The sequence below is a fragment of the Rhopalosiphum padi genome, chromosome 3 (genome assembly GCF_020882245.1).
Source record: "Rhopalosiphum padi isolate XX-2018 chromosome 3, ASM2088224v1, whole genome shotgun sequence".
Lineage (NCBI taxonomy): Eukaryota > Metazoa > Arthropoda > Insecta > Hemiptera > Aphididae > Rhopalosiphum > Rhopalosiphum padi.
This window is the reverse complement of record NC_083599.1, coordinates 16158012-16177969: the sequence shown is the minus strand read 5'-3', so window position 1 is coordinate 16177969 and position 19958 is coordinate 16158012. Positions and strand designations below refer to the sequence as shown.

General features: G+C 25.8%; 1 protein-coding gene across 1 annotated transcript; it reads left to right on the top strand.

The window, feature by feature from the left end:
• The first annotated feature begins 960 nt into the window (after positions 1-960).
• Positions 961-12346, top strand: LOC132926985 (uncharacterized). The gene is made up of 9 exons (XM_060991425.1): positions 961-1282; positions 1558-1643; positions 4122-4227; positions 7240-7304; positions 7376-7411; positions 7488-7614; positions 9769-9854; positions 11520-11547; positions 11620-12346. Exons 1-9 carry the CDS (start codon positions 1210-1212, stop codon positions 11676-11678), a joined length of 666 nt encoding a protein of 221 aa, XP_060847408.1. The 5' UTR covers positions 961-1209; the 3' UTR covers positions 11679-12346.
• Positions 12347-19958: the final 7612 nt, after the last annotated feature.

The window sequence follows — 19958 nt, the reverse complement described above, 5'->3', positions numbered from 1 at the left end:
TGATTCTCATCAATAATTCAGATACTCAATATTTGTTATTGAGTCACAGTCAATAAAAGAATGTACACAGTCGTAAAAATAAAGTAGTATAAGTCCGTCGTATAAAAATTATATAAAACAAAAAAGATCTCGAGTTAAATAAGATTTCTATACGTCACCGATATGGCCATATTTGGATGACTATCTATTACGCATATAGTAAATATACTTAATATATTATTGTATTTTATTTATAATTTTTAATTAAACGTACCTACCAAATGTGCGGCCAGTTTTCCTCACCTGTCGTCCTATTTCCGGGGCAACTTTTACGCATGTGCGTCACGGAGATCATAATAATAGTAATAACAACAATTATGTCTACACATCGACGTTATTATTATAATATATATATATATATACATAATTTAAGCTCACAATAATTAATAGACCTCCGTAATCTCTCTCGGGGAACGGTGAACAGCGGTGAACCATCGAATTTCTCCAAACCACCACTACAATAATATTATTGGTCATGGTCGTTCCCGAAATCACGAATCACGAGGAATTGATTATTATCTTTTTAGTTTTTTTTTTCGTCTCACCGCAGTCTCCGGTCAAACCGCGAATAACCGAAACTAGGGCGCGATCGAAGGGTTAAGCCGCGCGCGACCGGTTCTGAATAAGTCAACGACCCCGCGGCACAGAAGTCGGTGGCGGTGGCATCACGACATTTGTGTCAGGTCCGGCGCAGTTCGCGTGTTTGTGCACGTCAAGTATACATCGTAGGTATATACCTACACAATAATAATAATAATAATAATAATAATATGTATAACACGACAAGATTGGGTCAAGAACGGCGTCCGCGGCGGAAACACGAGTGGAGGGCGTAGGCGGCTGTGGCTGTGGGTCCTGATGGTGGGGACGCGGAGACACGGATATGTGCCGTCCGGAGGATCTGCCGGTTCCGCGCGGCGACGTGTTCGACTGCAGCCGAGTCACCGCTCAGTGCGTCTTCTGCTGTGGGTCTGTCCGTAGATATTTCGCGTCCTCGACGTAACGATAATAACACAATTTATTGTACAACTACTGTTGGACTCGTGCCGCGGTACAAGACACAAGTGACGACGCAGTTGTAGTAGTCTGTGCACCCCGCAGACGTGCCTGACCGCACAATATTTCAAAAATATAATTGCCGCACGCGAACTAGACAAACTTCTGACGAAAATGTCCGCTAACACTGCAATGGTCAAATTCATCGCGGTTGCCGTCGTTCTGTTTCACATATCCGTCATTTCCGGTGAGCATGATGATATTTTAATATAATATATTATTATTGTACACACGTGGCCTCTGCAGGTCTAACGATATTATTACGACTATCTATTGTTAATATTAATTATAATATTACGATGAATTATTATGTATGTATAAAATCTCCCAATATACGGTCCGTCGGCGTAGATTTTATTTTTCCGAATGAGATTTTACGTCCGATATTCTTACATTGCGTAGTAGTTACATCGTATAATAATATTATTTTGATCGTAATTCGACGATGTCGTGTAATTTTAGCGGATGCGGGTCACCACAGACGGGGCAAAGAACTGTTGGACACTGAGGACAGCGACTTCTTCCGGTGCAAACAAGCCAGCAGGAAGGTAAACCATTTACATCGTGTATTTTTATGCCATTTGACGTATGCTTTCAATATAAACGCACTAGGACGGTATAACCGGTATTATAGGTACTTATACGATACTCGTATGCGTTATTAAAATATGTTTACAAATAAATATGTTTACATACGACTCTAATACGCGTATTATATTATTATTATATATTTTCAAACATCAAATTTTATCCGGTATAATGAAATATTCGAACTTAACCTAGGTATAACCTGACCGCGCTCGTCGACAATAATTTGGCCTGGTTTTCAAAAGAAACGTTAACTTTCGCCTGCAAAATCCGACAAAAGCACTTTGTTAAGTGTAACAGATTTCTCCGTACCTAGCGCGTATATTATGTGAACAGTATAATAATGCCGTGTACATAATAATTTATTTACATTACACCGTAAAAATTCTTATAAATGTATTGTCATTTTATAACAATATTGATACAATAAATACACTCATTGTGATACACATAAAATGTGTTGGACGTTTTTGGAAATAGTAATTTTAGTCCATCGTCCTAGTTGATTTAATTGAAAAAGTAAAAGTTCTTTTGTTAGAACTTCTGTCCAACAATAAAACCGTTGAGTTTTGTTTGAAATTGGTCTCCGAGTGTATCATAATCCATAATGAATTAACTTTTATACTATAGTAGCTAAAAGGAAATAATCCATTTTTACAATTATTAATTTAAAGTAATTTTTAGTTTTTATATTTATATTTATATTTATAAAGCAAAATATTATGGAATAGTAATAATAATAATAATAATAATAATAATATATAACATACTTAAAACGTGTGTGTTACTGTCTTCTTTGTACGGTATACGTCAAGATATAACATGTAATTTTTGATAATTTCAAAATACAATATTACAAAATTTAAAACTAATATAACTTGGATGCAAGTAATAATTGTTTACATTCTAGTAGTTTATTATAGTTACAAATTATAACTGTTACAATTTTTATCTTAATTTAGACTAAACTGCCTTTTTCATAAAATAAAATATTGCAAGGTATCTAATATATCTAGATAATACAAGAATCCAAATAATTTAAAAATGTATTATAAAACGAAAAAACGTATATTTTTTAATAAATTGTTTGATGTAAGTACTTGTTTAGTTTTAAATACAATATTTATATTGTACTAAGATTATTTCAATCGAAATTTTATCGAAAAAATAAAATGTAACTTAATTTAAAGTTTTATTTTGAATAAAAAAATAAGTATTCATTTTGAATCGAATAATTATTTGTTTAGTTGGGTACCAATCAACTTCTGTTACAGCATAATATCTTATAATTATAAATTTAAAAGAAGTTCGCTTGGGAAATAATTAATATTTTTTTTGTTTTAATTAAACAAAATATACTTCAATATGTTTTATCCAGTTCTTGAGAAGTAGGTTTACATCTGATTGACATTTTAAATTGTTTATATTGTCTCTTTATCTTAAATTTTATATTATTTAAATTCAATTCAGAAGTAAATACTTAAGACAAAAACAACCAAATTGAATAATTATTTAAATTTTTAATTAATTCTTATTAAAACCATACACTAAAGACTTTTGAAATACTCATGTAAAAACTTTATTCTGATTTAACTTAGTAAAATATTCGATTGAGTAGTCAATTTTAATTAACTTGTCGAGTACAGTTTGGGTCAATAAACTTGGTTGAGAAATTAAACAGTAATGCTTGTTTTTCCTTTAACATGTTATGTAATTTATATGGAAGAGAAGACATAAACAACACAATTGTGCTTATCGAGTTCTTTTTTCCTATTAAGTCGTAAATGGAAAATATATTAAAAAAATTGAATATACATATATATTTTTAATTATTTAACATTTAAGTTAACCACTGTAAATAAAATATTCTGAAAAAAAATATAAAATATCGAGTCTTCTCTTTATTAATATAAAATATTTCAAATATTTCAATAAGTATTTATTTGTAATAATTATATAGTTTTTGCATAAATAGGAAATATGCACTTGTAAAAAAGTTTAATTAGTTATAAAAAATAACGAAATTAATTTTTCATTTTTGATTAAAATTTAATATAATTATGTTACCTAATAAAAAAAAAAACGCAGTAGGTACACATTAGACATTAGAGTTTCAAATAAATACGTTTATGTAATTAAATTAGTTTTAAAGCACCTATTGTTTATTAATAGTTTGCCAAAATACTCTCAAGTAGCACTTAACTTTTGTTTTAAATCATCCAAGTCAATGCTAGGTCAAGTTGATTAAATTTTGATTTTGTTAGCGACCACTCATCGCAAATTTAATGAGATTATTTAACCACGATCGATCCTTAAACAAAGTGTTATAAAAATAGAAGTATTTATAAACTAAAATAAAAATTTTTAGTTTTAATCAAATCCTGTATATTTGCAAAAAAAAATAATAATAATAATAAAAATTGTACTTTTTTTTCAAGTCATGTTGTGGCCCAGATAACGCAATGAAAAAATTCGGTGATAAAGACAAAGTAGCAGCTGACGAGTGTTACGCACAAGTAGCTGAAAAGTTTGCAACAACTAAAGGTAAATTTAATTATGTTCAAAATTTAGTAACGTAAATTTAGTATTTAGTGAACAGTCTATAAATTAACTTCATGAAGATAAATGATCGTTGGATATGTTAAAATATGTAAATTTTATTATTTTTACCATATTTTGCTTTTTATGTCAATTTTATTAGTGTTCTAATAATCCATATTATAATATAAGGTAGGTATAGCAAATATTTTATCATAAATAATATTTCTATCTTTTATATTGAATGTTATTTTACAGTGACATCAAAAATCAATAGTATTATTGTAGTATTATGTTATATAAATTTACTATTAATTACCAATTTCTGATGTTATAAAACAATAGTTAATTATATTATTGTTTAATAATCACGAGAAGAACGTTATTAACCAAAATCCCAAAAAACTGGTTGGAATAAATCAAATAATTTTGGTTATAGGTATCTATGCGAGTAATTATTATGATAATAAGTAAGAACACTAAGAACAATGATACGATACTAAAATATATAATAGATTTTACAATCTTATCATTGTTTTATGATTTTTTTCGCATTATTTTGAATAATATGATAAAACTGTAAATAATAATAATAATAATAGTAATATACCTATGATTTTTTAATAATCTAATCACATCACGATAATATTCTGAGCTGAAACTTTCTATATTATGGTTTCCATTCAACTACGAATTTTAAGGTTCTGCGTTTCTGACCTCTAAACTTTCTCCGTCATGTTTATAATATCGGACATTCAACTTAACTAATTATATTGAAACGTAAATGTTCATGAAGTACAATACGTTATATAATAAAAAATATTCTAAATCAATTTTTTTAAAAGTGGTTTTAAATTGTATACAATATTATGTGTTATGATTTATGTACGTTCTCTCAAAATTAATTTTGATTAGTTAATTGAAAAATCTTATGATAAAAATGAATGTTTTATTAAATTTAAGTGAAACATAAAATATTTAACAATATTCCTGCATAACCACGTGCATCGTGTTTTAAAAGTATTTTTTAATCAAATAAATATTAAAATTAGAACAAAGTTTACCTTTTATCACATAATCTAGTTTAAATAAAAACAAATATTTGCATTAAGATTTAGATCCTATACTAAATACGTAAATTGTCCCCCAAATGTCCTCAAACTATATATTTTGACTTTTATAATATAACATGTAAGTAATAATATATTAGCTATTATAATTTATTTATACAGACAATTATTTTCTATCGTTTTTATACTAGTCCGTACAATGTGGAATTATCAATAAACAGAAATTGTAATCCACAGGTTTTCATTATTATTTTCATTCCATAAAACACTCTAATTGGAGGTGACAATATAAATTCAAACTTGTTTAATAATATTGTGCAAGTATGAGTATCGATCGTGTGCTGTAAAATATTTATCGTTGTCACTTGTACCCCCGCGCACAAACCTATGCATTTTATATGAGATGGTCACTTGTATTTTTCACAACCCCGTTTGGTATGTACAGTAGGTAAGTTTTGAATTAATTAAAAAAAAAGGATCAGTAAAAGGATTTGAATAAAATTATCCCCTTCGTCTAAATTGACAAGTTCGGGATTAAAATCTATACTATACAAGCGCATGTGTTGCAAACACCATGTTGGTATAATATCGAAGAGTAATTTTTCGTTGTGAAATTACTATTGGATAACACGAATGTCATTTTAAATTAACAAAAACTAATTCTCGGCGCTCGGCCAGAGACGTTAAATCTCCAGTATACATATTACATATTATACACGCAATGTACGATATAACGAGTACATGTCCAGATTAGTAAATTTCGAATTTCGAGTCTACGCTTCGGTGTGCCGATATATTAGGTTCATGATTAATATTTTGTTTTTGAAAATTGGTGTACATAATAATAGAATAATATCATGCTACTGTGCTGGTATTATAAACGTACACGGAAATTAATTTGCAGTATATTTTATATGCAAATTTATGTCGTATATTCGAACGGGGTTATGAGCGTATTATGTTTTAGATGTTCAAAATTCAAATTAATATTATACTTTGGACGGTTTTCTTTATTTTATTTGAAATTAATGAATTTCTATCATATATAAATACATATTTTAACGAGATTCATATGCATATTATATACATGAATTACACCTATATGCAATTATATTACACTAGTTTAATACATTTTTTATGTAATACGGTTTTAGACAAACACTTGAATCAAAAATAATTAGTGTTAAATTACATTTAATATAACATTTAATCTATGTAATATAAAAATAAAAAGTTAATAACAACAACAATAATAAGTACCTAATAATATTATGATTTAAGAGAAAATATCACAAATAATATCATTTATTTAAATTAAATATAACAGTAGGTATATTCGATAGTTTATTTTTAGTTGGTTGTACAACACGTCGTAAATAAATGGGTAGTTTTATTATAAAACAAAATATCTCATACCTTCCCAAAAACCTGAATTGTAAATCATAATCAATTTTAATTTAATCTCGCTTTCTCCCCTCACCAACAAAAAATTGATAAAAAAATAACAATTATAAAAAATATAATCTAAGATATTATCTACGTATAACAATACAACACAAATTAATTATAATTTAACAGTGTTTAAAATAAGATATATTAATCATAATCACAAATTTATAATATGTTACGTATTACAATCTCTTTTTCTATTATATTATATTATAGCTACATTAAATTAGCTATTTTTGATTATTTATGCTAAAATCTCATTTTTAACAGTGGAATTTGTTATTCAAAATGTTTTTGTACATTTGGGAAGATTAATAATATTTAACATTTAAAAATTTTTGACAAATAAATTAGTGATAATTAAAAAAATAATAATAATGAAACGTACTAAATTAGGTAACTCAATAAAATAACCGATATTAATTTAAAGGAAGAAAAATAGTTGATACAAATAATAAAATATCTGAATTTCATATTATTGTATTTGGTGATTTTACAGCTACTACACCAAAACAAGACTTGTTTTCCAGTGAAGCTGTAAAGGTTACCAAGAAAAAGCAATTCGTGAGTGTTTTTTCTTAATTGACTTATTTAATTTATGTTTCAACTACTTATTTTTTTAACTTGCGTTTCAGTGCCTTCATGAATGTATTGGAAAGAAAAACAAATTGGTAAAGAAATTAATATTGAATATAATAATAATAATAAAATATAAAAAAAATAATATGTAATTTAAAATTAATTTAGCTCACCGAAGACGGTTCACTGAACAAAACTTTTATAGCTGATTACGCAATGAAGAGCATCTTCAAAGAACAGTGGCAGAAACAAATAGGGCAAAAGGCCTTGGACAAATGCCTCGAGGAGACCTACAGTAAGTATACCCAGTTACCCATACATCTCATTGTCTGTATGTAATTTTACACGGCAGCGAGCACCACGGGAAACAATACGCCCGATGACCATAATACTGAACAAAGAATTTTATCAGAATTTTGAAAAATAACACGTAAAAACCAAAAAATATATATATAATTCAATCGTATTATAGTATCTATATATTATAGCAAACGTCACAGCCGCCGTGAACCGGTACGCACGTATAACGTATACTATAACGACGTTTTTCGGGTGTATGCATATATAATTATGTTCCTTAACCTAATTTATAAATTGATTTAATTGATTGAAATAAATAAATGGTACGTTTTGTATAACAGGTTATTTTCGTGATATTTAATGGTAATATAAATTGTATATTCGTATGTTTTAAAAATTAAAATAGTACATTTTCGAATAAAATATTTGATACCGGTTATACTAATAGTATCTTAATAAAATGATTGTTTTTCATATAAATAGTACTTTTTGATAAAAAAAATTACGAAGCAAATATAAAGGTTTAGAAAAATAGCTAATCGTTTAATGAATTTTTTGAGTATTAATAATATAATAATTAAAAAAAAAAAAAAATTACGGTACTTTCCTTGCTATTTTTTAAAATATAATTTGATGAATAACACACAATTTAAAATGTTACTTTTCGTAGTCCAGTCGAGTAGATACTAAACACTCACTGTATGGTTATAGTCTTCCGCGTACAATTTGAAATTTAATATTAATGTTGAACTCAACATTTCTAAATTATATTAAAAATTGTATTTAAAAATAAATATTGGTGTTTTAATATTAGGTGTAAATAAAAATATATTTATTTCTTCTATCAAAAATGTGTTTTAAATCGAAAACCCATCAATGTTAATGATCTATACAAAAAAAAAAAATGTATAAATGAACAATGCGACCAAAAGGCTCAGAAACGCCGTTATTTACGAGCAGGCACTTTCTATATACCTACCTAGCAAAACGATTTACACATTATAAGTTCTTTGTAGTATGAGCTTTGTAAAAACTGCAAGCTCCCCATTATGGCTAACGGTGTTGGTTAACATAGGTACCGGTAGTACACCGGAAGTCCCTCAAAACCGGTATTATATAAAACACTTTTTAACGTAAATTTTTTCTAGTAATTATCATTGTAATTATTATACGTCATATCAGATCTTCAAAACATCTTTCGTTGAGTACGAATTCTATGTGTGTGCACATGCTTTTCATTTTAGTTTTTTTATTGCTGTTTATCAGAAAATTATATTAATATTAATATCGTATTTTTAAAAACCATACTATACTTTACTATAATATTAATTCGTTTTTTTTTTTAAATAAATATGAAACCATTGACCACGAGTATCGCATATTTAAAAATATGACCATATCCAAAATGAAAACAAATTGCAATACAATATTAACAAATGGATATAACTTAATGTCGCGTGTCGTATGAACTTACAAATCTTAAGAACTATGTAATAACCGTTCGAATAATAAATTATAATATTAAAATAGCTACATTATAGTTTTTTGAATATAAATTAATTGACTATACAATCATCCAATCTGAATGAAAATTAATTTTTTGGAATAACATAATGCACTGCGATGGTATTGAATACGATGGTTCATTTGTATTTGTTATTGCTATTCGATAATGAAATTATTGGGAAAACATAATAGTATAATAATAACAGAGTAAATTATCATTGAAAACATCGAATCGTATACAATATTTTATTTATTTATTGTAACATTTTCTATATTTGATGATGAAATTAGATTCTATGATATAGCTTCAGCATAATGCACACTGGCGCAATATTTGTATCATTACATTAGTTCATAAACATAAACAAATAAATACTATTGCAAACCCCTTTTATATTTGCATATTGCGCTTTGTTTTGAATTAATTTAAAAAATTGAGTATGCAAACTTTTGACTAGAATTAATTTGTAATATTGTTGATTCAATCGAATCTCTATAACCGACCGATCATGTTATCGCGTTATTGATTAATCACTTTAACACTCAACCAAATAACAATTTACACATAATAATATATAATACCAAAACAATATAATGACCATTTTCGTTCAATATTATTACGAAACTATGCAAATTGTTTCAGTTCCGTGGCCAGCAGAAGAAACAGAAAACAAATGTAATCCAGTATACGTACAATTCCAACACTGTATGTGGTTTGAATACGAATCGGTAAGTTTCAAAACACTGTCGTTTATTCCATTTGTTTTTTACGCTCGAATTCTTAATTTGTTCTGTAATCCGAAAACGATACATACGAGCATCATACTTATACCTTGCTTACCTACATATTATACTAGAACGGTGTAATAGTAATATTATTTCGTGACGTACGAGTACAATCAACCAACGCTGAATGCTTCTCGCGTTCCTCCACACGTAGAAAACCAGACGTTAAAACATTGATTTAGCCATCGGAATTCATTCCACGAACCTATATAATACAATAATGCTTACATTTTAGACAACAATTGTTCAAATAAAATAATAATAACAACTTAAAAACTCGTGTATAGAATTTAATATTCAACAAGAAACAAATAATAATAATTGTACTTCAAGCACACAATTCAGTTTCAGATGTATTCGCATTGCATTAAAATTCTCTTTTCAACTTTTAACTTTTAAGCTACACGTTTTCTGTGCATTTTGCAATGTGCATTTTTCACTCAAATTTTATCTTTCATGCTTTTAGCTAGTAGCATTTTATTGTACTATAGAAAATGTACTTTATTTTTCAAAAGTTGCTGTCGATTCTTTATTCGAACAACAACATAAGTTGTATAAACTGCTAAGTATAAGTACTAATTAGTCAATACGGTTTCTGATAGGTTAGAGAATCGAACGAACGTGTTGTATAAAGAAAAGTAGCAATTAAAAATATAATATGTACTTCACATAATATTACATAGCATTCATTAGGAACTTAAATATTTATAAAAAAGCATAAACTTAAAATAATAAATAGCTTTTGTTATTACTTTATAATATGTATCTAGTAATAAAAATAATAACATCATAACACTTGTATGTTAATAAAAGTTAAATATTTTACTAGTATTTTTATCATTTAAATAATTATAAAAATCAAAGTATGTATAATCAATTGTTTTTTTTTACTGATATTTAGTGCATTCGTAAATAATATAATAAATATTATTTATCGATGTATAATAATTATGCTATGAATTTGAATGAAATATAATATATTTTGATTAAGTTATAAAAAAATACAAAATATGTTTGTAAAATAATAGAACATTTAATAAACTAATAAATTAATTATAGTGTATCCATTTAATTCGACAAGAGACTTCAATATTTTAGTTTTTTTAAGAAAAAAACTTAAAACATTTTTAATATTCACATATTACTGACATACTTATTTGGTCATTAAATATATATAAATAGTAATAATATCACATTAAATGTTTCATTAAAAGTTGCCCCGCATTATTAATAATAATTAATAACTAAACAATATACGTAACTATACGTGTGAAGCATACAATTTACAGGCGATTATAGTTGTATCGCTTATTTCATTTTACAAAATAATTTATTTCACGATGAAGTTCCTCTACTGGGAGGCCTCTTCACTTCGTAATTTCTATAGTATTATTTTATTTTATTTATTATTTTATCGATCTTATTGTTCAAACTAACAAAAAATTACCTATAAATAATTTAAAAAAAGGCAAATTAATATGTCACGTATAAGTTAGACGAACAACTGAAATTTAATACCTGGCACTAAAACTTATAATCACGTTTAAATTAATATGTTTTTCACAATGTTCTATACGTAATATAAATGATTGTTTCTTTTTTTTTCAGAACTGTCCAAGTAACAAAATTAAGCTCAGTAAGTATATTTATTTATTTTACCACATTTCCATGAGATAATAATAATAATTTATTTAATTATAATTTATAGCCAAAAAATGCGAGAAGACACGAAACCGATACAGGATGCAAAAATCACCATCAAACTAATATTCCAAAAATTAATGATACTACTACTCTGATTGAAAAAAAATGCAATACATAAAATATATTACACACGTTTTCAGTCAGTTAAAATTCAAATCTTATTAACTTGTTGTGAGTACTTTTGGATGGTTTAAAAAAAAAAAATAATAATAACTAACTGTATGGAGTTACGATCCCACCATAGTCTTATTTTTTTTTTATTATATTTTATTGTTTTTTTTTTTTTATTATTATACCCATCAAATAATTCTGTTGTTTTTATATGAACTATGTTGAGGAACTCATATTTATATATTATCATATTATATTGTATTATGATGTCAAAATCACGCATATACATTCTGTACACTATTATTATTATTATTATTTTAATTATAATTTATAACTTTGATAGTTTTATTTAATCTACAACATTTTTAAGCCATCATTTGACTTAGTTTGTTTGTATTAATAAATCATGATTATTTGATGATCTTAAACACTATTTATCAAAAATATATTTGTTGTAATCGTTATAATCGGTTTATTTATATGTTTTATATTACAGTATAAAAATATAATGCTTTTAATACCTAATGAGATTATAAATTAGTTAAATTAAATTAATTTGGAGTTATTTGTGAAAAAATGACAATAAATGAGGTCAGTACCCATAGTGGCTATTTCTGTAACACACCTTATTCATTATTGAGCATAGTTTTGGCTACCTATATTACGTTCAAATTAGATTTATACGAATATCTTCATCTTGCGGCGTTCCGTTGTACCAGTGTTCAATTAAATACCAAATAATATATATGTATATGTATAAATAAAAACAAAAATGGGGAAAAGTCTAACGACGTCTGTGGCAGTCGTAATGGACGTTTGAAAAGCGCTAATATGCGTCCCGAATCGTCGTCGTTATCATTATCCTTATTATTTTGATCATTATCGTAATTATATTTACTTCATTATCTAGATGTTAATTGTAATTATTATTATTGTCTTTATCGTCATTTTTTATCATTATTATTATTATTATTATTATTCAGATAGCTAATTGTATTAGATGTTTAATGTCCCACTACACTATGCTTGACGCACAGTTATATTATTTATTATAGCCAATAATATTCTGTACCTACTAGTCTTTTATGGAAATATAAAAAGTTCAATATGCACCCTTTGATTATTACGTACAAAAAAATTTGCAATCTTTTAGTTGGACCCAAAAGACTTTTAGTAAATTAATTTTGATACAAACAAAACACTGCAATTCAATAACAAAGTTATCTTCATATAGTTTAACTTACTTATTATTTTTTTATTCAACACATAAAAATTTTGATTTTAAAAATACCTAACCTTACAGTTTATACCAAACAAATCAGATAAAGTAGTTTTTGTCTAGATTCAATGTTTTTTTTTTAGGTTTTGTTTGGTCCTAAGAATTTTGTCTGTGTTATGTAGTGGTCACTGGCCAATATTAACTACCATATTTCATTATGCATCCAAATATGTTTTTAAGTTAATTAACATCTATACGATATAACACATTTAAAACAAACTATGAATACAATTATTAAAATATTAGTAATTACACACACGGTTATTAAAAATCTAATTAAAAATTCACATTAAATTAATTTGGAGTTTCGATGTTTTGTTAATGAATTAGACTTTTCAACGATTCGTTGTTAAGGACACTTAGTATTTATAAATTATCCGAATATTACAAATACATTAAATAAAAATATTTATTTCCCCCTTTTAAAAAAAAAAAAATAGTTATAATAATAACTAGCTGAAATAAATAATTTAATAATAATTTTCCTGAGGTAATATAAAAAATGTATTATAACAATGTTGATATTTGGATTTAAATTAAAAGTAATGTCAGTAATGAAGTGAAGCATAGATTTACGTGTACATGCAGTTGCGGCGTTGATGACAGGGTTTAACTTGAACTTTTTAGAATCAAACAAAATATTTTTTAATGATTGTATTTTAAATTTTATTTTAATAATACAATGTGTCTATGTTGGATGCATCTATGTCCTAATTTATTTTTATTTATATATTATGTACAAAACCACGGCACCACAGTCAATATATGTATAAGGGAATCATATTATAAGATATATAATTTTTAGTAATCTTTGAATACACAACTCGGGGTACATCATATAGTCTGATAGCTCGTGTATAGGATAGAAAATATAAATCTCAAATTTTTTATTTACATAATTTTATTATTTGTTTAATAATTTATATCATTAGATATTTCTAAGAGTGCGTAATCGAGTTCTTGAAATAATTATCTATATGATAATATTATTAAAATAATTTTAGAAAATTTAAGCGCTCCTATGACCTATACGGTAATGTACATCTAATACGTACATTATTAGACTTATTATTTAGAATTAAATATTGGTAAACCATTATTTAATTTTATTACGCTACTAAAAATTGATATTAAGTCATATTTTAATGTTTTAAATAATGATCTAGAAGTAATGACTATTCTATAAGTACAACACGTACTAGTATACTATTATCTTTCACATTTCGAACATTATCTTAATCTGCAGTTGGATAATTTATCATAATAGTTTATTTATTTTCCATCAGCTAATAAAAAAAAAATAATTAACATGGCAGTAGGTACATACCGCACAAGCGTGGCGTTCAACTTTTACCGTAAGGATAAAAAATTATTTTTGAATAACCAACGTGTGATATATTTTAATATTTATATTAGGCATGTATTAAAATAACTTTGGACTAATATTATAAAATAAATAAGTAAAATTTAGTGTTTTAAATTATTTTTTTTTTTTTTACCAAGTTCAATCAGAATTTCATAAGAAGAGAAAGAATCTTTGTTGAAAATTTATAGTATTTTGGTATTCTAATGTAAAAAATGAAACCTATTATTATTATTTTATACTTATTATAACCGATGTTTATTAAATATTGATGTATTGTATTTTATGTAAATATTATCCAAACTTTAAAATTAAAATATCAATAAAAAGTTATGACATTCCCTTGATAATATTATTACCTCTAAATGTAATAATATGTAAATTGACTAATAACATAATGGCATCAAATTAATTAGTTGACAAAAATTGTCTGTTTCACAGACAGAGACTGCAACACAGCGGGTATGACTTTTTCTTAATACTTGATATTTATATATTATTTTTATGTTTTACGTAATAACCTGAAAAAAATATAATAAAATATAAATACTATATATTACTTTACGTTATTCAAAGATTTTTAACAGAAAAGGTTGATTTTAAAATAATAAGTTAATTTTTTGTTCTGACATCGTATTTTTAATTGATTAGTCCAAACTTAATTTTGAATGATAGTAGTTTCAAGTAGAAAATATAATTTTATCTAATTTTTATATTTTTTTCCATTGTGACAATCAGTATTATGTTATTATTAATTGCCATCATTCATTTATTGTATAATTACAAACCAGCCAATTATGTATTCAGTACCAGTACATATTTGGTTTAAAATCATTTTCACTCACTTAAAGTATTACGATTTTACTAAGCAACATAATAAATACCGTTCCAGCTTTCTTCTTTTTCTTCTTCTTCATCTTTGCGTTTTGCTTCCCACACAGGCAGCTGTATATTTCCTACTTCTATAAAGCTCTGTCTCCCGATCTACCTCTTCTTTGCTTATATGTCATATCTGATATTCTTTGGTCATTCACCATTTACTTGTTCATGTTTATTTCCTCTTACTCGTCTCTTTATGTTTTTCCAATTTTTATTGTCATTCTCACTGCCTCAAAGTCCCTTTCCTCGTAGCTCCTTAATTTTATCCCTCTATAATTTTCACGTTCTTTTACATTTTTCTCGCTTTAAAATTATAGTACCAAAATACTGTTTATATAATCCTCCGTGGCGTTTTTTCTTTCACAAACGACTCTAACACATTTTTATTGCCAAATGCTTTTAAATAAGTTTTCACTGCCAGGCCAAGTATTTTTTCAATATACTCAATGAATTCTTTATATTAATTATTATACTAGAAAAAAAGTTAGTAAGTAACGTCTTGCTAATATACTTTCATTGCTTATAATACGTGACATCAAAAAAGTAAGTAGTATTTTATAGAATTATAAACATACAAATACATAAATTATACGGACCTGAGTGTGCACGATGCACATCGTAAACAACAAAAGAACGTGATCTGCGATTATAGATATTACAATCAACTGATGAACTACGACTTATCATGACAATAGGAACTAATAACAATATAGTGTATCTAAATAAAAAAAAAAATATTCATTTATTAAAATCCATTTAACGTCTTTGAAAATGCGATTTTCGATATTTTTTATGAAGTACTATTAGTACTATAAATTATACGTCATATTTTTATATCAAGTTACCAGATTTTAATATAAACGATTGAACGTCAATAAGTAATAATCTATTAATGTAATTTACTATTGACGCATATCTATGAATAAATGGTGATGAAGCCGGTTTACCACTTTATGTCTAAATTGTCCAACAGCAACAATCATCTAATTACTGGTCTTTTTAATGGAACTTTACACTCTTCTCACTAATCACATCAGCAATACCATAACCATACCTAGAATCCATCCTATTTGTTCTGTTTTTTTCTCAGGAAAATTGTTCTTTGAAATGTTTTTACTCCTTTTTTACTAGTAACTGGTTAGAACTTAATTAGCTTACTCTTTCATACACAAAATATTCTGAAAATCTCTGAACACTTTCTTTCGATCTTTGTCCACCTGTATATTTACACCTGCAACCTTCTACTTTTTAATTCTCGGCTTTTAAATTAATAAGTCATTTTGTCTATATACCTTCCTATGCTATGTTGCTACACTTTTTCCAGAAATTACTTGACATACGCATTTCCTTTAAGATTTCTCTATTTTCAGTATAAAACAATCTATATGTCGCCTATTTCATTCAATCTTAAAAGTTATGTAATGATTTCTACGAAAAAGTATTTATAATCACCACTTCATACCTGGGTAAACTTCAGTACTCTTACTCGCGTTAAAAACCCTAAATTTATTCATGCACTCGCTTATACTTTACCTTATCGCTTTCTAAGTATTTATTTGTGTCACCACCAATTTAATGTCCTCAATCCAACAACGTATGATCTTTCTTGAACTAACTCATCACTGTCCTTCCAAATTTAATTTTTAGAACACTACCCACATACCAATTGTACAGCATAATATTAAGTACTCATAGTAAGTGTAATTTAGCACTTTACTCTCCAGAATTAATCAATCATTATCATTCTATTATTAATTTTCATAAAAACCTTTGCCATATTTCCTTGCATGTCTTCTTGCCTCCTGTCACACCCACTTAATTTTTGTAGTGTTAATGGAGTATAATATTATCTTATACATTTTTTCAATTTCCTTTATATCACTCTGTTAACTTATATTTTTACGAACAACAAATATTCATATTACTTTTCTTCAATATCACAACTAATTTCCAACTTTTAACTGTTAACAAAAATAACGATCCTAAATTACAACAACTTACTTTTACTCTTTACAATTTACATCTCGCCCATTAATAAAATAGTTTGAAACGCAAGGGTGTATAACATGATTTCCCTATGCTGTAGGCAATTTGATTTATTTTCCTGTAATAAACCTCCATTGGAGATAATGTAAGTAATTTTATCTAATACAAAACAATAAAAAACATACATTATTCTAAATAATTACAAAGTAGAAATCTTGTATTAAATATTTAAGCTTTCTGGCCGAAAAACAACAATTTTTTTATAAATATAAACCGAAAAAAAACTATTATGCATTACCTGACATTAATAGTTTTTTAAAATAATTTTTCTAGAATTAAAACTTAAAATTTAAGTATACTGTTATTAAACTGAAATTCCACAAGCCATTAAAAATAAGTTTTCGTTTAATAAGTTTTAAAAACTGTTGATATAAAATGCAACTTTTGCAATAAATATACGGTACACCAACTTGTTTGTTTTATAATTTTTTTATTTCGATAAAAAAAAATTTAATTTAAACTTAAATTTAGACTAAAAACTTGACAATTGCTTTTGGTTTTAAGGGATCTGAAAGTTTTTGTAATTTATAGCGTAATATGCATATTTTAATTATAATATAGTTGTACGTGATGGTAGTTGTTTGAATAGTAATTACTATAAATATTATATCATTTATTACGTATACATTTATTTAAACTAGCTTACTAAAAATATAAATATGAATAAATACAAGTATCGATGAGCAATGATCATAATATTATGTTCCATTTATGCTTCCAAGGTGGTCATTTTTAAGAACTTTTTTGGAAATAATTTTCGCATGATTCGATTTCATTTAAAATTAAATAATTTTAAAAAATTATATTTTTTTTTAGACATTTTCAATGTTTTTTTTTTTACTTCAAATTTTTAAACAGAATATTGTTCAAACAATTTAAACACACACCAATTTATTTTGAACTAGCAGTAGTTCTAAATTAGTACTATTTAAGAAAATCAGGTTATTTTTAAAATATTTAACTTATTCTTTTACTAAAAAAAATGTGTCTAAAAACATTTCTTAATAAATATAGGTACATGACTAAATTATAGAAGGACTCATCGATTTGTGATATTCAACTAACTAAAATATACATATTAAGAATTTCTTTGTTTTATTTTTGTTTTATAAATGCACAGTATAATTAATATACACAATTTATCATAAATTTTAAAATTATTTACTATAACATATAAAGGAAATTAAAATGTTAAAGAATAAGCTAATAAAAATTATTTATTGCATTGATTTTAATAATATTATTTTGCTGAAAATGCATTTATAATTTCGATTTAGATAGTAAATACACAAGGACATTCAAATTTTAGTAACTATAAATATATAATATATATTTATGGTATGATTAATAATCATTGATTATATTATGTATTTAGGCATGGTAGATGGTACACAATATAATAAAGTATCTATTATAATATGATATATTTTTTATGTACTATTAGTTTGTTACAGATTAAAATAGGAACAACTATGTCATAAACAATCCATTCATTATTCCAAAATTTGATACTATAAATAGTTATTTTAAATACTAAATTAAAAAAAAAAAACAAACTGGGGTTATTCTGAGTGTAATTTTATTGGATAAATTTGATACTATTAATAGACGTCGCTTTTTAGAAAATATATACACAAAATATTTTTGCTGTACAGTTTATTTTAATATCCATTTAGTGTAGTATCTTTTATAGTACCTACATTAATAATTCCAATATCCTGCGATGGATTTCAAATTTTATATTTTTGTAGAAAGCTATTCATTAATTTTTAATAATATCAAACAACTAACTATATTTTTTTCCATTTTTCTAAACATAGAAAGCTCTAATATAATATAGTAGTGAATGAATGCAGGCTTGAATTACAACTATTTACAATACTCAATTGAAATACTCATAAATCAAAACCTTTTACAAACCCTCTTTAAAAATTAAAAATAATGTTGTAAACTATTTTAATGATCTATAAATACGTATTTCAATAATACATACCAACATATGTCATTTGTGTAAAGTTTGACTGAATAATAATTTTGAATTCATTAAAAAACAATAAGGTACTACGTTTTTATAATATTTATTTATTTCGTTAGTTTTTAATTATTATTAATATTTCTTTTTTATTAGAACTGGGCACAATTTTTCAGTAAATTTTTAAATAACAAAATTAAATTTTAATACGACCAAAGTCATTATAATATTACAATCAAAACAAATCCCATTGATAATTCAAACAAATCCTTTAGTCTAAGTACACTGCACGTATGTAGTTCATAAATCTTGTTGAATGGTATGAAAGGTACCTCATTAATATTTTACCCAATGTTTTGTTGAATAATTTCTATAAGAATAATTTTTCTCGGTGATATTATAACAATCTCTTCCAAAGTAATAACAATTACTAATTCTTAATTTGTTTCAATAATATAAGTAAGTTATAAATTACTTCTCACTTAACAGATGTTCAACATGATTTTCGATTATTCGCGTGACGTTTGTGCTATACATCGACACATGAACAATCTTCAGGAAATATGATTAAAATGATGACTTAACGGAAATAATAACGGAATTTCATTGTGAACGGAAATACAAAGTCTCCGATGGCCCTCTCCCGACCACAGTACTGGATACACGATGTTCGAAATATCAAAGACGAACGTT